Source organism: Phacochoerus africanus, chromosome 11 (genome assembly GCF_016906955.1).
Source record: "Phacochoerus africanus isolate WHEZ1 chromosome 11, ROS_Pafr_v1, whole genome shotgun sequence".
Classification (NCBI taxonomy): Eukaryota; Metazoa; Chordata; class Mammalia; order Artiodactyla; family Suidae; genus Phacochoerus; species Phacochoerus africanus.
In genome coordinates, this window is record NC_062554.1 from 86,721,741 (window position 1) to 86,745,866 (window position 24,126).

Consider the following 24,126-nt stretch of genomic DNA (forward strand, 5'->3'; position numbering starts at 1 on the left):
TTACTCAGGAAGATATGCCTGAGGAAAACCAAGTACGAGCTTCTAGATGGAACAGAGCTTTGTCTTTGAGTCTTAAAACAGGATCAGGCAATGATATATGTTTCTTGAAGTAGGATATACTTTTTAAATGCTGGCCATATGTTATGTGTTATTAGTAAGCATCATAAGTATTCATTGACTTCTATTAATAAATTTTTCCTAAGAGAAGGAACATATTGCATGGGCTTTGTGGCCATTCTTTTTGTTCAGACTTGCACTTTGTGGAACATGCTTTTATTGATACTCTATTTAAGACAGAGGCTGACAAAGGCTTCCATGACTTCCAGTCTCCAAATGATGGAAAGTGAGAACCTGGTGAAAGATTTTAGGAAACCACTTGACTCGCTTTTCAAGTAAAATGTATTTCGAAGAATAATAGCTGAAGAATTGACTCCAAAGCTTCAGTGGAGATGAGAAATTCCTCTGACTGAACTGTGTTCAATTACCTTAGCTTCTATTGAGCCATATTCTAAACACCTTCCTTTGTAACTATCACCTTGTGCAGAAGTCTATATTTTTAGCCTTTAAGCAGAGCTCAAGCACTGTATTTAGACATCTGACTTGAAGACTAAAATTTGCTCAGTGAGCAGAACAAATGTTCAGAAAATAACATTTCAAGGTTAGAGTTAGTGTCCTGAATAAAATTCCTTTTCTTCTTTTTCTCCCTATTGAATATAACATAAATAATGTACCCTGACTGGCTTTCAAGATTAAAACATCAGAGAATAACAGTGAACTTGGAGAGGGAAGAGGGAGCAATTAAAAATTGAAGGGACTTCTGTTGAACAATTGTTGGCCTGAATCTAAGTACACGTTTTATTCCTATTCAGTAGGATTATGTATCCTAAAAGGATTTTTTAAATTGTATAATAAAGCTTCTAGAAAAAAGGCCAAAATGAGCCTACAGCCACCTTGAAAATTTGAAAGAATAGCCATGTACACACACAACACAAAGGCATTATAATATCCCTCTCAGAATGGGGAGGAGAAAACTATTTAAATTTGTCTATGACTAGTTTTGGCAACTGTAGGTTTCAGTTTTGGGCCATTTACAATGTGCTCATCACTGTTTGAAGGCCTTTCATGTAATTGACCTTATTCAATATTCACAGCAATTCTATAAAATAGGCATTATAAGCCCCATTTTATAAATGATAAAATAAAAACCAGAGTGTTTAATAACATTCCTAAGACTGTATAGTCAGTGAGTGATAGTATGTTATGGATATTTCTGTTTTTTTGGTGTATAGTTGCATATAGTAGTCTCTTAGGATCCTTTGTATTTCTGTGATGTCCACTGTTACTTCTCTTTTTTTCATTTCTAATTTTATTGATTTGAGTCCTCTCTCTTTTTTTCTTGATAAGTCTAGCTAAGGGCTTGTCAATTTTGTTGATCTTTTCAAAGAACCAGCTTTTCGTTTCATTGATCTTTTCTGTGGTTTTCTTTGTTTCTATTTCATTGATTTCTTCTCTGATTTTATGATTTCTTTCCTTCTACTAACTTTATGTTTTGTCTTTTCTTCTCTCTCTAGCTGCTTTAAATGTAAAGTTAGCTTGTTTATTTGAACTTTTTCTTGTTTACTGAGGTGGGCTTGTATTGCTATAAACTTTCCTCTTAGAATGGCTTTTGCTGCATCCCATAGGTTTTGGAGTATCATATCTTTGTTGTCATTTGCTTCTAAGTATTTTTAGATTTCCTCTTTGATTTCTTCAGTGATCCATTGGTTGTTTAGTAGCATGTTGTTGAGTCTCCGCGTGTTATGTTTTTTGCGTTTTTTTTCTTGTTTTTGATTTCCAGTTGTATAACATTGTGGTTGGAAAAGATGCTTGATATGATTTCAGTTTTCTTAAAGTTACCAAGGTTTGATTTGTAGCCCAGGATGTGATCCATCTTAGAGAAATTTCCATGTGCCCTTGAGAAGAAAGTGTATTCTCTTGCTTTTGGATGGAATGTCCTATAAATATCTATTAAGTCCATTTGTTCTAGTACTTCATTCAGGACCTGTGTTTCCGTATTGATTTTCTGTCTGTATGATCTGTCCATTGCTGTAAGTGGGGTGTAAAAGTCCCCCACTGTAATTGTGTTATTGTCGATTTGTTCTTTTAAGGTTGTTAGCAGTTGCCTTATATATTGTGGTGAACCTGTGTTGGGTGTGTATATATTTAAAATTGTTATATCTTCTTCTTGGATTGATCCTTTGATCATTATGTAGTGACCTTCCTTGTCCCTTAAATTATTCTTCATTTTAAAGTCTATTTTGTCTGATATGAGTAGTGCTACTCCAGCTTTCTTTTGATTCCCATTTGCATGGAATATTTTCTTCTATCCTTTCACTTTCAATTTGTGTATGTCCCTAGAAATGAAGTGGGTCTCTTGAAGACAGCATATATATGGGTCTTGTTTTTGTGTCCATTCAGTCTGTGTCTTTTGGTTTGGGCATTTATTCCATTAACGTTTAAGGTAATTATTGATATGTATGTTCTTATTGCCATTTTATGTATTGCTTTGGATTTGTTTTTGCTGCTCTTTTTTCTTCCCTTCCTCTCTTGTTCTCCCCTCTTGTGGTTTGATGACTATCTTTAGTGTTGTATTCGAGTTGATTTTTCTGTTGTGGATATTTCTTAGGAAATTCCAGATATGGTGGCCAAGGTTCCTAGTACTGAGAAATGAAAATATTTCACTTATTAGGGAAATAGATGAGAGTGATACATCATGATTATTCTTCTTCTTTTTTTTAATATATTTTGTCCTTTTAGGGCTGCACCTATGGCATGTAGAAGTTGCCAGGCTAGGGGTCTAATTGGAGCTGTTGCCACTGGCCTACCCTGGTGCCACAGCAATGCCAGATCTGAGCCACGTTCGTGACCTACACCACAGTTCACGGCAACGCCAGATCCTTAACCCACTGAGCAAGGCCAGGGAGCGAACCCACAACCTCATGGTTCCTAGTCAGATTCATTTCCTCTGTGCCATGATGGGAACACCCTCATGATTATTATTCTTAAATAAGATATTGCAAGGTCCAAAGACCTTATCCAAAAATGGAAATCATATGTTTGCGCTGAGGAAAAGTGATTATCACTTGAAAACTTCTTGAAGAATTCAATTCACTTGGATTGTGTGTAACTTGATGAGAAACTTATCCTTTTTTTTTTTCTTTTCTAAAAGCAGTGTCTAAAAATTATCCAGAATTTCCAATAACTCTTTCAGCTCCAAAGAGAATCTTTAACTATTCACACAGCCTTGGGTTCTAGTTGCCTGCAGCATTTGGAAGTTCCTGGGCTAGGGATTGAATCCAGGCTTGAGCTGTGGCCTGTACCACAACTGCCACAGCTGCACCAAAACTGAATTCTTAACCTACTGTGGCAGGCAGGAGATCAAACCAGTGCCTCCACAGAGACAAGCTGAATCATTAATCCGCTATGCCATAGCAGGAGCTCCAAAACTTATCCCTTTTTATTCCACCAGGCAAAAGAAAGTTGTAATTGCATTGCGTATTGAGTGTACAACTGAATGGAACCTGGACACTCCCTCCTCTTTATTCCTTGTACAACAGGCTCCTTGTGAGCAGCACCAACTAGAACCCAAGGCTGTGTGAATGGTTAAAGATTCTCATTGGAGCTGAAAGAGTTATTGGAAATTCTGGATAATTTTTAGACACTGCTTTTAGAAAAGAATAAAGAGCATGTCAAATCCTTTGACCCTTTTCTGATACTTGGTGTTCAAATGCTCGGAATACCCTTCAACTCAGCATTGGGAGACATTTCATAGTATGGCATAGTAATATGAGAGAAAGAGAGAGTAAATCAAAGGAGAGTTAGAGATCTATGTTTAAACTTGGTGGAATACCAAGTTTATGTAACAGAAAGTAAAACAGCAGACTATGATTTGGTGATCTGATTATCATTCCTCTTTGAAGAATGAGTTATCAGTACACATGGCCCAAGTGGTATCTTAATGCTTCATTTGCAGTTCTAAAGGATAGCACTGGAGTTTTGTGTCATATGTGTTATTCTAAAACAGAGATTTTTAAAGTACTAAATTATAATTCCATTTAGTTGCTGTGTCATTGACTTTTTCAAATATTTTGGTGGTTATTGCCGTTATTCATTGATAGGAACATTTAGTCTGAAGAATTAAATGATTTGCTCAAAGGGAAACAGTAGTATATGGCAGGATCAGCCATTTAATACTCTGAATTTTGGAAAAGTGTTAAAAGCAAACAAATCAAAACAAACCTCCTCTCAGTGTCTGTGTTTATGGAATATTCTGCCCACCCCCTGCCCTGCCCCATGCAAAATGAGGAGGTAGAAAACATATTATTGTGAGAACTAGACAGATATCTGTTCAAACTGTGCCTCATGTCACTAACTATAAGCTTGACCAATTTATCCGAACTTTGTTTTCTTAATTTCTACCATGATCTTCTGTACCTGAATAGAAAAAGTCTGAGAAGCAGCCACTTAGAAATGGCTGTTTTTGTAGTATAGGATTATGAGGCATTTCTTACTTTTGTCCTCACGTAGTATTTGGTTTTATGATCATATGTAATTTGTGGAATAATTTAAACTTTCCCTTTAAAGTCAAAAATATAATTAGAAATTTTATTTAATATTTACAAATAATATATGCGATACAAGTTTAAACACACACACAGATTATTCCTATTTCATATGTTTAGATATTATATCCTCCTCTTATTTCAGAAACAGGGCCTTACTTGTGTACTTTTTCCATTTTTTTTTAGCTTTTATTTCACATTCACTGTAGTTACTCTAGAGGAGAAAAGCATTTTGATTTCCCATTTTTATCTCCTTAATTTCACAGTCCTCAAGGCTTTTGTTCTTTAAGTTGTCTGTAATTTTAAGAATACCCCCAGTGAACTATCTGGGTTCCAGCAGAAACCTCTGTGTGTAGTGCTAGACACGGGTTTTACAGTTCGAAATACCTGTAGTCAATTCTGTTCCTCCATTTACCAAATATGAAAATGTAATCAATTTATCCCATCTTTATAGCTCTTCATCTATAAAATCAATGTTAAAAAATCTAACCCTGAGGATTGTTGTGATAGTTAAATGAATTAAATATTTCAAGTGTCTGGTATTATGGAGACTAAATAAATTCCTTTCTCTTTCACTTGAGTTAAATCAAGTACTTAGTATTGCTGTTGTCACGGTAAAAATTTGTTTATTCATTTTATAATAAATTGGATGTGCATCTTCTGTTTTTAAGAGCAATTGAATCTCTCACGGAATAACTAAAAAGATAGCCCACTGACAATCTTTTCTACATTAACATGAGGCTGATTTCAGCCTAAGTATCTGGATTGCCAGTCTCGTTTCACTTTGTCAAAGGAATAAAATAGGAATCCACAAAGCTCAAGTAACAATAAAATAAATTTAGTCCAAAATATCAATTAAAGGGCATTGCGTTACATGAGATTCTAGCGCTGGTGAACAGTATTACAAATATTTTTTATGTCTTCAGATTTATGAAGTAATTTCACCCCTGGTGTTCAAAGTAGAAAACTTGCTTTAAAAAAATAGGTAAAAATAAGATTATAAAATTATCTATAATTATATATTCAGAGATAAGCCCTCTTCACATTTTGAGCTTTTTTCCCCCATTTTTGCAGTTTTATTAAGTATAGTTAATTTACAGTGTTATGATAAATTCTTCTGTACAACAAAGTGATTCAATTATACATATACAAACATCTATTCTTTTTCAGTTTCTTTCACCATACAGATAATGACAGAATTTTTGGTAGAGTTCCCTGTGCTATACAACAGATCCCCTTGGCCAGTCATTCCATATAGCTCAGTGTGCATATGCCAATCCCAAACCCCAGATTATCTCTCTTCACATTTTGAGCTTTTTAAAAAACTGTTTTCTGGGAGTTCCCATTGTGGCTCAATGGAAACCAATCTGACTTGTATCCATGAGGATGCAAGTTTGATCCCTGGCCTCACTCAGCGGGTTAAGGATCTGACATTGCTGGGAGGTGTGTTGTAGTTTGCAGACTTGGCTCAGATCCTGTGTTGCTGTGGCTGTGGCGTAGGCTAGCAGCTATAGCTCCAATTAGACCCCTAGCCTGGGAACCTCCATATGCAGTGGGTGTGGCCCTAAAAGAAAAAAAAAATTCTGTTTTCTATTGAATATGTGGATAAGTTTCCCATGAGAGATGGGAAGGTATGAGAGAAGTGTGTGTTTCTGTTCCAATTTATGGATAATTATAACTACATATTTTTGTATCTTTTTCCCTTACTCAACATTGTATTATAAAAGTTTTTAGTGTCATTAAATATTTTTTTGTGTCATGATTTATAGAAGTTGTATTTTATAATCCATTCTGTAATTATACCATAATTTCCTTTATTATTTCCCAATAGGCAGTTTGCAGTTGTTCAGATTTTAAAATAACAGCGTGACAGATATTCACTTACATAAATCAACATCCACATCTTTGATTTTTCTTCTTTTTATTAAATTGAAGTACAGTTAATTTACTCATGTTGTGTTAGCTTCGTGTGTATGGAAAAGTGTATGACAAAGTGTATGGCAAAGTGATTCAGTATATATTTTATATACACACATACTTTTTAGATTCTTTTCCATTACGGTTTTTATAAGACATTGAATGTAGTTCTCTGTGCTATACAGTAGGACCTTCTTGTTTATCTATTTTATACAAAGTAGTATGTATATGTTAATCCCAAACTCCTGATTTATCTCCCTCCCCCTCTACTATTCCCTCTGGTAACCATAGTTTGCTTTCTATGTCTGTGAGTCTATTTCTGTTTTGTGAATATGTTTATTTGTATCATCTTTTAGATTTCATATATGTGTTATCATTTGATATTTGTCTTTGTGTTACTTACTTCACTCAGCATGAGAATTTCTAGTTACATCCATGCTGCTGCAAATGGCATTATTTTATTCTTTTTGTGGCTGAGTAATATTCCATTGTGTATATATACCACATCTTCTTTATCCATTCATCTTTTGATGGACATTTAGGTTGCTTCCATGTCTTGGCTGTTGTAAATAGTGCTGCTGTGAACACTGGGGTACATATTTTTTCAAATTAGAATTTTCTCGGCGTTCCCGTCGTGGCACGGTGGTTAACGAACCTCCATATGCTGCGGGAGAGGCCCTAGAAAAGGCAAAAAGACAAAAAAAATTATATATATATATATACACACATACACACACACACACGCACGAATTACAGTTTTCTCCGAATATATGCCAGTATCATACGGTGACTCCGTTTTTAGTTTTTTACGGAAACTCCATGCTGTTCTCCTTAATGGCTGCACCAATTTACATTTCCACCAACATGATTTTTTTTTCTTTCCAAGTGATTCCTAGAAATATAATCACTCTCCAAGAGTGTGTACTTTCAAAAAGATTCTTGATATACTGTGACAATTTTTTTCTACAGGAAGGGTGTACCAATTTACACTCCCATCAGTAGTATATGAGAATCCTTTTCACATAATATGCTTTCATGTGTCAGCATCAGTTGATAAGTAAAAATGTTAATCTTTAATAATCTGCATTTAGTTGCTTATGAGTGAAGTTGAATACTGTGTGCTATGTTTATTGAGGAAGCACACACACAACCACATACACACAGAGCCTGGAATGTCTTCCTTTCTTTTCAGCAAGTATAAGATATGTTGTATTCTCATAGAAGTTATAATAATGATTCAAGTAAATGTCAATAAGCAAGATCTTGGCTAAAAATAATCACTTTGGCAGAAAATTTAATCAAATGTTTAAAGTGTCTTAAAAAGACTACATTTGGGATGCTTTCTTCAGAAAGATGTGTTGCATGATATTATGCTTATGAGATAGCTTTTCGTATATCCTTTAATGCTGGGCAGTTGGTAGTTTTGTTGCGTTTACCCTGTGTTCCCCAATGATGTTGAACTAGCAAGTTTTTTCAACTTGTGGACATCTGCTTTTGTTATCAAAATTGAAAGATATAATTGAAAGGAAAGATTTATAGACTGTGTAATCTTCCAATTCTGCAGAATTGAAATGATAAACTTGAAAATGTATTTAAGAACTGAAGTAAACTAACTATAAGAGAAAAATTAAAAATCACTATAAGAAAAAAAAATGAAGGTTCAGTAAACATAGAGCTTAAGACTGGAGAGTGAATTTTCTTTTAGTGTAAGCACCAGCATGACTGTACTCTCTAATGAAAAAAAAAATAACATCTCCAAAATTATATCATTTCTTCACCAATTACTATGATTCTAATGGTCATTTTCTATAGTCTGCTTATACATTTTATAATTTGCAAAAAATCAGCAGTAATTGCAGAATATTTAGTGTATATAGACCACATTTTAAATCATCTTACTAGGTATGATTTTTAAAAAGATGTTAGCTTCTTTTTCCAGAATGTCATACTTGATGCCTCAGAGGACCAGCTTTTTAAAACATTTCTAATTAAATATTTCTAATTTGGGGGAAAATAAGTTTTTAAAGGAGTAAAATATGAATATGAGCCAAATCTCAGCAGATTGAAGGATAATACTGGCTTACAAGAAGAGAAGTTTTATAAAGTATTTCTTAAGCCTTGGAGAAAGTTAATAAAATAATTTTTATTGAATTCAAACATGATTCAGCTTCTAATATTAATTTAGTAAATAGGAAATAGGTAATTAAATTATTAAAGCACCTTCACTTTAAAGGTTAACTTTCTTAGTATTATTTCGCTCATAGAGAAATTTATTTTTTTACCTCTTTTAAAGTGCTAGATCAGCACACAGCTGTTTACATGCTTTCTGTGTTATGCATTCTGTCTTAAATCCTGCCTGTGTGAGGGCTGGATATCTTATAAAGGAGGTAAAATAATGACCTATATATCTGGAACACAAGGTAATGAATCCTATTACTTGGGTACATCCCTCTTCTGACTTGCAGACAGCTTAATTTTTATATCTGGTCTTTAGCTAGTGCTTGAGATGGAGCAGAATTGAGTGTTTGAGAGATACTTCATTTGTTCTGTTTGTTTTGTCTTTTTAGGGCCTTACCCATGGCATATGGAAGTTCCCAGCTAGGGGGTCGAATCAGAGCTGTAGCTGCCGGTGTACACCACAGCCACAGCAACCCTAGATCCGCGCTGCATCTGCAACTTATACCACAACTCATGGCAATGCCAGATCCTTAACCCACCCAGCAAGGCCAGGGATCGCTTAGTTGGGTTCATTACCATTGAGCAGCAACGGGAACTCCAAAGATGTTTCATTTGTTTGTCCATTTCACTTGTGGTCCTTTCTGAATATGTTCAAAGAGCTTTTCATAGTTAATGTCCTCTGACTTTAAAAATACTTTCCATAGCTTATTTCTTACTGTAAAACCTTATGTTTATTTTGGAAAAATTAGAAAATACTGAAAATTAAACAGGGAAAAAATAGCCATGCAGAATTCCTGTTTATACACTGGCAGCTACTCAGAGTCTATTGTGTATCATTCGTCTATGAAGATTTTTACAAGATGAGACCAAAGTCTTGGTCAGTGGCATGTTACACTGAATATTAATCATACCTTTGATACTACATATTTGTAAATGTCATTACTATATATTTTTTATTAAGCAACTAATACCTAGGGTAGAGAGCATGTCAGCCTGCAAATTTTGTATAATTTGAAGCATGTTTGCCAATCTTATGAGAAAGGAAATCTCACATAAAAATCCAGTTGTATTTACTCTTGCAAGATAGGAACACCTGCAGTGCTCAAAATCTTTTTGCCTGCAGTTAGTGGGAGCCAGTTATGGATGCCGGTGTTCCTTGGGTGACAGTGTTTTGTAGGCTGCAATCTTTTGGAGTTGAATCAACATGTGAAAAGTATTTTATTCATTAAAATGTGTTTTAGGTCCTTCATTTTCTTCTTGTTTTACAGAAATTTATACCTAGAAAATATTTCATAGCTTCCTCAGAGAACATTTAATTTTTCCTCATCTAGAAGCACATATTGCCTGCTATGTCCTATGTTTTAATGGCTAAATTCCAAAGGAAGACAATCATCTAGGCCAGGGCCTCAGGTTGTGGAAGTTTCTATATCCAGTAAACTGGCTCCATTCCAGGACAGAATGATTTATCAACAAATGAAGCACCAGCTACTTCCCACACGTACTGTGAGGGCATTAAAAATCACTCCCTCTCCCACCCAGCTGACAGAGTTTGTATTGAGTATGGAGCTGACATTCTCTTCTTCATTCTGTTGAATCACTGGTTTCTGTAGTCTATTAGGCTTCTTATTCATATAATAAAGTGTTCATTCATTAACTGTCTCATGCCTACACACTAGATCTTGTCACTCTCTTTTCCTTCAAGTTCTGCTGTTTTTATAAAGCTGCGCTGTAGCAGGGAAGTGAGCTGGAAAACTGATTTTGTGTCTGTAGCATCAGGTACTATTTAACCAGTGGGAGGGACTGATAAAATTAGCAAGTTGACTAACCACTTCCCTTCCTTGTGGCTCTTTAATATTATAACGGATACAGAAAAGTTCAGAAGGACTGGGCTAGCTTTCGAAACCACAGCACACTTTGGCAAAGAGGGAATGCACAACAGAACGGGTAAGTTTCTTTCTGTTAACCTTTTAAGAGAACTGTGAAAAGGATATTGGGGTAGAAGCTTTAAAGTTTGATTATGCAAGCGGTTTTTAGTCATTTGTAGGCTGTTACAAGGAGGGAAGCAAAAGCGTTTCCAATCAGCAACAGTATCTCCAACAACAACAAACATTGGAGTGAGCAAAAGATTCAACTCCTGGACTGTCTTTACTGTTCCAGATAGACAAGACTAAAATATTCTGAGGAGAGGATTCTTGTATTCATAAAGCTTTTGAGAAATAAGTTCCTACACTCTCAGTTCTTAAAATCCAGACTTTGGAATTATCAGCAGAGACATTGCTTTACTCAAAGTGTCCTTCTGCATTGTGGAACAGCTTAAGATCTTAGGTTATCTTCTCTGTGGTTTAGGTGTTTATTGCTTTTAACCCTGTATTATGGAAAATCTGAAATGCAAACAAAAGGAAAGTGAACAGTGCATAGAGTCCCCATGTACCTATCACACAGATCTAAGAGTTATGAAGGCAGGACCCACGCCCTTTCATCCACACTTCTGTGGCACTTGAGTCTAGTTGCTTTATAATATTTGAAGTATGCCTGTTGGGAACATTAAATGAAAGAGGGCAAGAGTCTCCTAAAGGCTCAGACCCCAGTTCAGTAAGGTAAGTTTTAGAGAAATATTATTACAGAAAATTCACTTATGAGTCAGAGAAAGCAAGACCAAGTTTCCAATGGCCGCTTTACCTGTGGGAGTGGGTGTAAAGGATAGTAGGTCAGATTGTGGAGCAAGATTGTTTGGGGTCAGATTTTGGTTCTGTTGCAATTCAGTGTCCTTGTGGAAGTTTCACGGTCTTTCTGTGCTTTGCTTCTTCCTTCACCTGATGAATGAAAATAATAACAGTTCTTTCCAGGATAGGAAATAATGAAACAGTGCCTGTAAAGACTTGGCAAATTGCTGAGAACAGAGAGAATGCTCACTGTAGGTTAGTCCCACAGCTATTTGCTGAAATTGTTAGAAGGATAGTTGGAAAGAGATGCATTCAGACAGGAAGCAAATGTGTGTTTGAATATACTTGGTTGTCTTCTGACCATTGTTTTTCTCTTGGTTATTTGATGAGATGAAGCTAAGAAAAATCTCCACTAAGATCCCTTTCTAGCTCCTGGCCCTTGGAAAACTCTTCCCCACCAACTCTGAGTTAGTTTTTTTCTGAAAACAGTGTCAAAGCTGGTCTTGTCCATCCTCTCACTTTGAAGATGAGGGAGTAGGAATTCATCTAAGCTCGTGGGGCAAGGAGGAGTGGATCTGAGAGAAGCATCATGGGCTCCTCTAAACCCTGCAAGGGGTGTGATGTGTTTGGGTTTGGGCAACTCTGCTGGGCCTGGGAGGCTGCCTCACATACAAGCTCATGCCCTTTCCCCTAAGGGACAGAGCTCTCCAGGCTTACTTTCACCTTCCAGGGCAACAAACTGCCAGATACTTTTTTCATTAGTAATGAGGAAGGAAAAATTCTAAAGATGGCAACCAATGGACAGGTGAGGACCTTCCCCACTCTGTTATTTCTCCATCTTATAAATATTAATGACTGCTATTTATTGAGTATCTACTATGTGACTGATCTTGCACTGGATGGTGCTTTCACAGCTAACATATATAATATAGATAAGGGAACTGAGGCATGAATTAGATTAAGCAATTTACTTTGATTACCTAGTTAATAAGAGACAGCCTTGATTTTGTTCCTGGTCTGTCTGACTTAACTACTTCTCAGAGCATTTGTCCATTAGAAATCAATTTATTCATGTGTTTGCAATCAAACTGCAATTCATGACTTTGCTCATAGCCTTCCTAAAGGTGAAAGTCTTCAGTATTCCTTTAAAGCAAGTTAAATGGAAAAGCTTTTTTCTAGCAATAGTTTCCTCACAGTGAATTTTCATAATGCGTAATTATAAGCTGGAAATTTGTCAGAAATCTTGACAAATACAAAGGCTGGTGGGGGTAGTTGTGGAGTTTAATAAAGTAAGTGTTGAGAATGTTACAAAAAGGAATACTCTTTTAGTATATTAACCATGCCTCAGTGGTGGATTTTTTTTTTTAAGGCCATTTGTCTCTCTTGAGTTTTTGTAAATGATGGGTGAAATTCATCTAAGTCAGTTTTCGAGAAACATGCAGTGCTGTTGTAAAACAAATGATCTACACTGATGCGATGCAGAAGTAAAAACTGGCCAAATCTTCCAGGAGGTGTTGCAGAGAACTGGGACACACACAGACATTTTAAAAACCTGGAATTAACTTTCAGTGCTTTTTCTTTTAGATTACTGGTATAACTGTAAAAATAGAACCAAATGTGTGAATGAAGAGGTTAATTTCACAACTTGGGAGAAATTTTCTTTCAGTGGAATAATGGTGTTTATAAAAATTTTCTTTCACTGAAAGGGACACTGTCTGGAATTCCTAGCTAAAAATGAAAACATCAGCTATAACATGATCAACTTCTCTTATCAGGCAATTGGATACATTCAGCAATCTTCATACTTACTTTTTTTTTTTTGTCTTTTTGTCTTTTTAGGGCTGCACTCGCAGCATATGAAGGTTCCCAGGCTAGGGGTCCAATGGGAGCTGCAGCTGCCACCTAGGCCAGAGCCATAGCAACGCCAGTTCTGAGCCCCTTACCTCTGTGACCTACACCACAGCTCACGAGAACACCTGGATCCTTAATCCGCTGAGCAAGGCCAGGGATCGAATCCGAAACCTCATGGTTCCTAGTCGGATTCCTTTCTGCTGCGCCAAGACAGGATCTCCTATACTTACTTTTATCTGTCTTTCATTGGTGAGAGTACTTTTGTCAATCTTGATAGAATCAGCCAAATGTTCCTTGTAGAAACATTGGAAGAGCTTTGAGATCTTGCTATCTTTTTGGAGAGAAGTGGGGGGATAAATGAAGTTGAGGCTGTTGGTGGGGGAGGGAGTGAGGTAGGAAGGATATTGTTTTTTGTTTGTTTTCTTTTTAGGGCCACACCTGAAGCACATGGGAGTTCCCAGGCTAGAGGTGGAATTGGAGCTGCAGCTGCTGGCCACAGCTATCAGAGCCACAACAATGCTAGATCTAAGCTCCATCTGTGACCTACGCTGCAGCTTGTGGCAACACAGTATCTTTAACCCAGTGAGTGAGGCCAGGGATCAAACTCACATCCTCATGGATACTAGTTGGATTCTTAACCCACTGAGCCACAGTGGGAACTACAGGAAGGATCATAGTTATAAATCATCCTTGGATTATTTTTTTAATTATAATTATTATTTTTTTATCCTTGGATTCTTAAACCATTGAGAAAACAAAGAGGCAGTAGTACTGGCAACTGCAAACTACTTTTTCCGGAATTGTTCCTTTATCTGTGTTTTATTTTTTTTCCTCTAATATCTTTATCTCATAAGAACACATGATTCACAACTAGAAAAGCAAGATTCAGGGTTGGAAATTTCCGTATCCATCTATGGTTAGAAATAGGTTCAGAAGTGCCATTTAGCTTGTCAGGGTCCCCGTCTTTATGCACTAATGTAATTTCTGATGGTCTTGGTCACCCCCACTGGATGACTGAATACCAGTGCTCTCATGCTTCCAAATCCTCCATTTCTGTCTGGACAGAATGTTTAACATTTGACCTTCTTTTATGTCACTGCTGTTTGAGGACTGAGTGTTTTATTAAAAGTCTTAAATAGTTAAAGCACTGTTTTTCCTTGAGATGAGTTCTTTCTTTTTTGTTCTTTCAGCCATTTGGTCACAATATTTTAGTGTCACCCGCCCTGGAGATTTGGAGATCAATAATCACAGCTCCTACCCTCAGAAATTTATAGATTAGTGGGTGAAGTAAATCTGGATGAAGTGGATTCATAAAACATAAAACATATTCTGTGGCTGTGGTTCATAAAACATATCTGTCTTCCTTGGACCAGCTACATTGGGAAAGGTAGTATGTGTGTGGATAAGAGATAAGAGAGCCATGGTTCAAATCCTGTTACTCTGTGATTTGGGGTATTTTACTAACCTTCTTAAGCCTTGATTTCTTTACCTGTAGAATGATACTGAGCTTCTAGAAGTGTTGTATGAATCATATGGTATAATGCATGTTAAATATTTATATAACATATCATATGTAATTTGGGGGATCAGAGAAAGTCTCTCCCAGAAGAGGTTTACTTTAAGACAAGCCTGAATGACACAGAAAGAGCCTTCTAGTCACAGGGGAACCACCAGTACCAAAGTGATAAAGAGGTTGTCCAGAGAAAAAGAGTAAAGGCCAGTGTGGTTGAAACATGTAAAAAGGGAAAGTTGCTTAGAGGTGTAAGCCAAAGAGTCCAGGTCTTCCAGGGCCTAGTAGGTCATGGTAAGGAGGAGGTTACTTATTATTCTAAGTGCAATGAGAAGTGATTGAAAGTTTACACAGGAAGTTGCATGATCTGAGCACTATTTTTAAATTAGTTACAGCGTAAATGACAGATTCTCAAGAAGCAAGATAAAGACGCATGGAAACAGGATAGAAGGCCCTTGGTGTAGCCTAGTCTAGAAATGAGTCCAGCCTGGAATAAGTAGTACCAGTGGACAGAGCTGAGAGATCTAGTATAATCAATAGGATTTGGTAAAGAATTGGATGTGAAAGTGAGAGTAAATGGCAGTTATGATTCTGTGTCTTGAACAGCTGGGTCAAGGGAGTTGTCACGTATGAAGATGGGACAAATTGGAAGAAAAGGAGTCTTAGACATCTCAATTGAACTGCTCTCGAAAGATTCGAGGGAACATGCCCAGTAGGCAATTGTTGGTGTATAGATGGTATGTGACAGCATAGAAATAGATGTAATCACTTAGGGAGATGGTAGGAGGTGAGAAAAGCTGAGGGCTCAGTACTCAACCATGGCAAATTCCAAAATTTAGAAGATGTAAAGAAGTAGACAGTAAAGGAGATGTACAAGTAATAGGTAGAAAAAAGAGAAAACCAGAGAGCACAGACTATTCAGAAGAAATAAATGGTTACCCATATAAAATGCTAATTAAAGAGCCAATAAATTATCAGAAAAGTCATGGGATCTGGTAATGTGGAGCTCATTGGTGTACAATAAATAGGCAGAAAATTGAATTTGTTTAAAGTGTTTTTGCATTTTGACATATTGACTAATCAATTTTATTATTGACTAATTTAATAAACACAAGATTAATTCTATTTAAGAGTCATGTTGTTTTCCTAAGTGGCAATATATTTATAAGTTTCCTTGTTTTATTTTCATGTAACTTGATAGTATTCAGGGAAATAATAATAAACTATTTGTGTCAATCTAAATTTATTTCCCCTAAAGTGTAAATTGCTTAAATTCAGCGCTTTCTTCATATTTGTATTTCCAGTGTCTAGGTAGCTGGATACGTTACTGAAGGCACTTCTAGGGGGTGCCATTCACATAGATGGGGGGGGTTCTCAACCGGAGGCAATTTTATCTTCTGGAGAGATTGGGAAACATCTGAAGACAGTTTTGAATGTCACATTTGGGGCAAAGTATGCTTCTACCTTTTAGTGGGAGGAGACCAGGAATGCTAAATATCCTACAATACAAGAACATCCTCACACAACAAAGAATTACTTGTCCTGACAATGGGGAGTACAGGGAACTCTACCCAATATTCTATGATGGTCTATGTAGGGAAAAAATCTGAAAAAGAATGGATGTGTGTACATGTATAACTGAATCAATGTTGTATAGTAGAAATTATCCCAATACTGTAAACCAACTATACTTCAATAAAACTTTTTTAAAAATGAAAAAAATAATTATTTGGCTCAAAATGTCAGTAATGCTGAAGTTGAGAAACTCTGCCATTGACTATGATGAAGACCTGCTCAGTGCACACCATGAAGTGTTGGAAATAGTATTTCTTGACTTGAGTTTTTCTGTAAAAGGGTGGGATCTCTTATTGTGTTTTTCATGGTCTACCTATAAATTTGTGTAGTAAGAAATCTTTGCATTTCATTTTCATTCTGAGACTTGGTAGAAAGAAGCAAATCAATAAAAGTAAACTGCATTTGTATGAACTGCCTTCACAGAATTAATTTATAACGCAATTTATCTAGTATGGTTAGAAGTAGAAGACAGTGCTCCACCCAATGAATGTTAGACTTTTTACATCAGGGCTGGAACCTTTAAATAGACTTAGTTCCTATGCTAAGTGTGTCTATTAAGGAAGTTTTAATGTTAAAAAATGATTTTGAAAGTTATTAGATTCATTTTTAAAAACCTATAAGGTTCCATCTTTTTCTTCAAAAATTAACATTCTTACTTTCAGTCTATCATAAAATAGTTCATTTATCTAAAATTGTGTGTAAATGCAAATATGATAAACTACAAGGTATACATAACAAATTTACAAAATCAAATATGACCATTATTAATGAAGCCTCCTATGTGATTCCCCACCTCCACAGGTAAACATAGCTTGAATTTTTTTTTCTTTTAAGGGCCACACCTGCTGCATATGAAAGTTCCCAGGCTGGGGATTGAATACAAGCTGCAATTGCTGGCCTATGCCACAGCCACAGCAATGCCAGATCTGAGCTGCATCTGTAACCTACACTGCAGCTCACTGCAACACCACGTCCTTATCCCAATGAGCAGATCCAGGGATCAAACCTGCATCCTTATGGATACTAGTTGGTTTTGTTACTGCTGAGCCACAATGAGAATGCCAGTTTTGAATTTTTGTTTATTGTTTCTTTAATTTGTATTAAATTCTTACTCCATATATATGTATACCCAAGCAAGATATGAAATCAGAGTTTTTAAAATGTTTATATCTATGAAATTAGACTAGTATCTTATACCATTCACAAAAATCAACTCAAAATGGAATAAAGTTTATTTAGCATAATATCTGCAACTATAAATCTCCTAAGAAATAATATAGAAAGAAAGCTTCATATTACTGGTCTTGGCAATGATTTCTTGAATTCGGCACCAAAAGTACAGGCAACAAAATCAAAAGTAGCCAAGTGAGACTACATCAAACTAAATAGCTTCTGCATAGCAAAGGAAACCATCAACAGAATGAAAAGACAACTTAGGGAGTGGGAGAAGATATTTGCAAACCATGTATCCAATAAAGAGCTAATATCCACAAAATATAAGGACCTCCTACAACTCAACAGCAAAAAGCTGAGTAACTTGATTAAAATGGGCCAAGGACTTATATAGATATTTCTCCAAAGAAGACATACAAATGGCTAGACATCTATGAAAAGATGATCACAGTTTCTGATTGTCAGGAAAATACAAATCAAAACAATGGTACATCACCTCACACCTATTAGATGGACATTAAAAAAAGAAGTGTTGATGAGCATGTGGAGAGAATGGAACCCTTATGTACTATTGGTAGGAATGTAAAATGGTGCAGTAGCTATCCAAAACAATATGGAATTCCCTCAAAAATTAAAAATAAAACTAATATGATTCAGCAGTCTCAATTCTGGATATTTATCCATATGAATTTAAATCAGGAAATCAGGATCTCAAAGAGCTATTAGCACTTCTGTGTTCATTGCAATATTCAATTCACAATAACTAAGAGATGGAAACTATCTATTCTTCAACAGATGAATTGATAACTGCATATATAAAATGGGATATTACTTAGCCATAAAAAGAAGAAAATCCTGTTGTTTTCTTCAACATGGATGAACCTTGAGCATATTATGCTAAGTGAAATAAATCAGTCACAGAAGGACAGATACTCAATGATTGCACTTATTTGAGTTAACTAAAATAGTCAAACTCATAGTTAAAAGCAGGGATGCTGGTCACTGGGGGTTGGGAGAGGGAGAACTGGGAAATTGCTCTGCAGTAGATATAGAGTTTCAGTCAAGGACGATGAAGAAGTTCTAGAGATCTGGTGTGCAACATTATACTTAGAGTTAATACTGTACTGTACTATTACACTTAAAAATTGTTCGGAGTAGATTCTATGTGTTTTTTTCCACAATTAAAAAAAATAAAAGCTTGTATACCTTTAGAATGGATTGGCAAAGAGAAGGATGGAAAGAATAAAATAAGGTCAATGACTGAGAAACATAGCCATGTGGCTGTGAGGCCTTGCACCAAGAATGAGAATAGTGGCACCATTATAAAGGAGTAGACATCTTTTGTGACTGTATCCATGGATAAAGGATGAGTGTAAGATCAAAATGACTGTTATAAGCATGGTGATAGAATGGAGGTTTTATTAACAGAAGCACAGAAAGACAGGGGACAGAAGCATACAGAGTGAGATTGATTTTGTGCCTTCCTTCAAGAAGATTGAAGCACCATGTTCATTATCTGGACCTGCATTTGCCATGGCAACAGGACATCTAAGAGCTTGCTCTCTCAGGGCAATTCTAGATAGGGATACAGTCATTGTCAAGATGGCAGAGTTGGAGGCAGGTATTTGAGAGGTGTCCGTGTAGGGTGCAAGTTGAAGCCATATGGAAGGAAGAAAAGTAGGGACAAAAGGGATCTTATACTTGCAAAATGTCCATAGGTATTGGTGGGATTAAGAAAAAATATGAGCTTTTTCTGTTGCTTTTTGCTTATTTTGGTTTAAAATCCTTTATCAACTTATTTCTATTCCATATGTATCCTCTGTCTTTTTTTCAATATGTATTATTGTGGATTAACATTTAAAACTAAATTGGATTCTTGTGACAATAACTATGATATATTTTGATTTGCAATTTTTGTATTACCTGGAATAAGTGTTTAAATTACACTGATCAAAAGAGTGTAATTATTGGAGGAACCAAAAGTGGCATTGGTCCTAGGTAAAATTGTGACATCAGCAGTTTGTTTCTAGAGCCATTCCTCTTTTTAGTGACTTCTTTGATCCTAAATTTTCATCTTTTCAAAATAAGACATTGTTCTCAATAATGTGTGAGACTATTTAAAGAGTTTTTTCTACTTTTTGAGCTTTTCTCTTTTCATGAACCTTCTTCCTACCCATCAAGGCCTAAACCTAAAGAGTTTCTTTCACTCTGCTTCCCCCCAACACACACCCAATTTAAATGTTGCAGTTATACATTCCCTTTTCTCAGAGGCCTGCTAGTTACTCATGCTAATGTGTCAAGTCTGTGTTATTCACAGTAATTCACAATACGCTATTATTGGCCTAATGTATTCACTCCCAGATGGCATCTTCACTGGGGGCTTCTTGTCTGCACCTAAAGTGGAGCTTATTGGAAGATTATTCAGGTACTATGGCAGATGTAAGCCAAACAAATCTATAATAGTATTATTTATTTTTACAAGTACTCTTTTGTGTCCATATTTATCTAACCTGTATTAATGTAATATTAGAAATTTAAGAAAGACCTAAATTTTTACAACTTTCTTACTTGACATTATTTTCAGAAGAAATTGTTTACTTTTAAAGTGGTCAGCCTTCTTTTATTCCACTTGCACTTGAATTAATTACCTAGGTTCTTAAATTAGTTTTTTGTGTTATCATGTTCCCACATAGGACACGCTTAGGCACTGCTACAGCTTCTGAGTGTTTTAAGTATTCTCATATGAAAAATTAAACAAATAGTAAGCCTGCTATTTTAGATTTAACTATAAGAAAATTAAAATTTTATTAAAAATATTATACCAGAATTTTGTGGTTTTGTAATAACACCATGAATGAAAACCTAGTAGGCAGGAGAAACAGTATTTTATATTTACTGTTAGGATTGAATCTGTTTCAAAATGATGAGTTATATTTCAGCCTTTTTTGGAACCCAACTTTTCTTGTTTCCGAATGAATAAAGATATTTATATAATTAAAATTCAGTTTATTATTAAAAACTGAATTAAGATGATGGCGAAAGAACAGCCTCAGGTATGTGACTCTGCATTTCAAAGTGCTACATTTAATGTTTATGCAAGAGTAAGACTTTTTTTAAAAAAACTTTATTTTAAAAAGTGATTAGCACCTTGGCTGTACAGCTTCTAAGTTTTTTTTTTTTTTGTAACACTGCATAAAATTTGAAATGTTTTTTGCTTCAAAATTTGACCTACTTAAAAAAGTTCTGATAATTCCAATGTAATATATTCCCTCAGTTTTGTAAGCGCCTTTGGGTAATGTATTGGAGAGGCAAGTAATCTCATCAAGAAGCGTAATGGACCCTATCACATTTCAAGATATATTTTTTTTCCTACTACTCTGCTTCAAATTTAGTTCTGTGTTTAATGATACCACACTCTACTGGCAAGGGTACTTTTCCAAGTAGTTTAACTCTCTTTGCATACAAATGGTGTTTTTGGTCTGGCTTGCCATTGCCAATCTTTTCCTTGAAATTAGGTGACATAATTTGATTTTTTTACAGTCAGAAGAAAAAAAAGTATTTGTTCATCTTGAGAGGTTATAGAAAGAAAAGTTGTCTTTAATAAAATGCACGGCTTGACATAATTAAAAAAAAAAAATGGGTTGGTGCCAGCTCAAGAAAGCTGGAAATAATTCCTACTTGGTTGAAAGTACCATTAGTCTGGCAGTAAAGGATCTCCAGGATCAGTGATTTGGTGCTTTGCTGTGGAGGAAAGGACCCTGATTTAACTTCACCTTAGCAGACGCTTTTCCCTGCTGGATTCCAGTGAGCTGCATATTTTAGTCATAGATGTTCAATTTTGAAAGCTTCTCAAGAGACTCTCTTGACAAGTATGATAATCTTTATTATCTAGACTTTTATAGATGAAATGTTTTAGGTCCCAAGAGATATTAAACAACTTTCCCATGAACTCAGTATCACCATCCTAAAATTCAAGTCTTTCTCCTCCTAGTGCTGCCTCTGTCTAGATAAAATACTGACTTTTCCAAGGAATGTCAAGAATAGGATCTGATTTTAACAAAAGGCATTCTTCTGTAAATATCAGGTTTGCTTTGACTTATCAATCCTTTAAGAAACACAGTGAATGATGTTTTAAAAGCACAGCAAATGAGGTTTGTAAGCCATTACAAAAAATATATTTAAAAGTGTATTAGTATATCTTCTGTACTAAGTAAAATAAAACAGATAATAAAGGAGTTCCCATCATGGCACAGTGGAAACGAATCTGACTAGGAACCATGAGGTTGCAGGTTTAATCCCTGGCCTCACTCAGTGGGTTAAGGATCTGGTGTGGCTGTGAGCTGTGGTGTAGGTTACAGATGCGGCTCGGATCTGGCATTGCTGTGGCTGTGGCATAGGCTGGCAGCTGTAGCTCCAATTACACCCCTAGCCTGGGAACCTCCATATGTCTCGGGTGCGGCCCTAAAAAGACAAAAGACTAAGGAAAAAAAAACAGATTATAAGCAATATGTTAATTATATGCAGAGAGTTTTTCCCCCAAATAAAATTAAGACATACCACAAGAACAAATTGAGTCAGTTTTTCAAGTTGCAAATATCTTTTTGAGTAAATATCTTAGTAAATATATAAAGTTCTTCAACTATATACAACACAGACTATTCCAAGTAAACATGTAGGTTATTTTAAAGCTATGCAAAACCATGTCTCATCTCCATATTCCAGAAAAAAAAATCTCTGCATATTTTGGAAGACAAACATGATTTCATATATGTAATTGGCAAAAAATTACTTTTAGGAGAAACACAATCATTTTACGAATGGCTATGAAACAGCAGTTGAAAACTCTGAAATCATGGATTCTAGTTAATATAATAAAGAAGTTCCTGCATAATTCTTCATGAACCATCGTGAAAAACTGTCAGGTAAAGAATTCAGTAGAGTTGAAGAATTTAATTGATTTTTTTCAAGCTGAAATTAAGAAATGCAAGCATTTTTGTCCTTTAGGTGAAAACACTATTTTTTCCTACAATACAGCTTTTAAAAAATAAACTGGGGAGTTCCCGTCGTGGCGCAGTGGTTAATGAATCCAACTAAGAACCATGAGGTTGCGGGTTCGGTCCCTGGCCTTGCTCAGTGGGTTAAAGGATCTGGCGTTGCCGTGAGCTGTGGTGTAGGTTGCAGACGCGGCTCAGATCCCATGTTGCTGTGGCTCTGGCATAGGCTGGTGGCTACAGCTCCGATTGGACCCCGAGCCTGGGAACTTCCATACGCTGCAGGAACGGCCCTAGAAAAGGCAAAAAAAAAAAAAATTAAAAAAAAAGACAAATAAATAAATAAACTGTTTATTGCACGTACATTGGAAGACTACACCATACTCATTTTGTGTGAAATTGCTTAAAGAAATAGTCCCTCAAGCTACATGCTCACTTGGAACTTTCCAGCTTCTCAGCATAAGCATCAGCATCATATTTTAAGGTCATAATATCATGAGCGTTTGTCTCAGCGCTAGAAGGTACAATGTCTGGTGGAGCAAGTTAATTTAAGTATGGTAGTTGATGTTGTATTTTATCTTAGAATGTGAAATTGTTTTTATTTTAACCTTGCACTGAATATAATTATAGGAAAAAAACAATTTAGACACATTATAGCTTTTTTTTTTTTTTGCATGAAGTGATATAATCCTTTATTTTATTCCAGAGACATTAGTTTTCATTTAGTATCCCACTGAGACAGTAAAGAGCTTAATACTTTCTTTCATGTTACTATCTAAGGACTTGTAGAAATAGAGACCAAACTTTGATTCCTGCATTTGGTATATGAATTTATGTATCTATACATATGCATGTGTATAATAAATTTGTGTATGGAATGTATCACAATAACATATTTATTTTTAGCTCGTGAAATACAAAATAAAGAAATCAAAGTAAATCTGCCTTCACGTGAGGACTTCTCCCACTTCTCTACCAGGTACTCATGTTCAATAATGAGGGTGAAAGAATGATGCAGTAGGAAAAGGTCTACCTTTTTATTTAGATGATCGCAGGTGATAAGGTCCTAACACATGTATGTTTTCCTATTCCCTCTCAATTGCCACAGGATTCAATACCAAAGAAAATGGATTTTGTATAAATCTACTTTAGTTATTTTTGTGTATCTGTATCTGAGTGATTCACTTATATGTTTGTTAACTCTGAAATCTAAAATACTCAGATATTAAGAACAGAGGTGTCATTGGTTGGCAGTTTCCTTAAGTGGAAATTTCTCTTCTAACTTTAAGAGCCCAAGTTGCAATTAAGTAGACAATGTGCATGTGATTAATAATACTCCCCTGTCTGCTTGTTTGTTTATACTCTTGGGTCAGTGCTGCTGATTTTATGCACTTAATTGCCACTTGTGACGTATGCCCATGTGCACACTTCTCTAATAAAGGTTCCAATGGGGACCTACTCGGCATATGTAATTTTTATGCATCATTTCAGTCAGCAAATGAGAAAAATCCAGATGATTATATTAAGTGTGTGGTTCAGTTTTTTTTTTTTTTTGGTTGTCATTGAGAACGTGTGGTAGGGGTGGGGCTGAGGAGGGGGTCAAGTTGTCATGGAAAAGGGCATTGGTCTTGAAGCCAAGATGATCTCAGTTTTAAAATAAACAGTAT

At 35.7% G+C, this 24,126-nt stretch overlaps 1 protein-coding gene across 14 annotated transcripts in view; it reads left to right on the forward strand.

Annotated features, from left to right (window-relative positions):
- HDAC9 (histone deacetylase 9) overlaps positions 1-24,126 on the forward strand; it is a 959,143-nt gene that overhangs the window by 210,428 nt on the left and 724,589 nt on the right. For 5 of the 14 annotated variants that reach the window (XM_047752011.1, XM_047752018.1, XM_047752019.1 and 2 more), the window contains exon 1: positions 10,539-10,640. The exons of 1 other annotated variant lie outside the window; for it this stretch is intronic. Coding sequence is in view for 2 of the 13 variants with exons in the window: in XM_047752015.1 (XP_047607971.1) it covers positions 10,625-10,640 (16 nt within the window). In the remaining 11 variants the exon portion in view is untranslated. Of the gene's footprint in view, positions 1-10,530; positions 10,641-24,126 lie in introns of those variants that run through there. 8 more of the 14 variants (XM_047752023.1, XM_047752020.1, XM_047752021.1 and 5 more) reach the window with 3 other exon arrangements.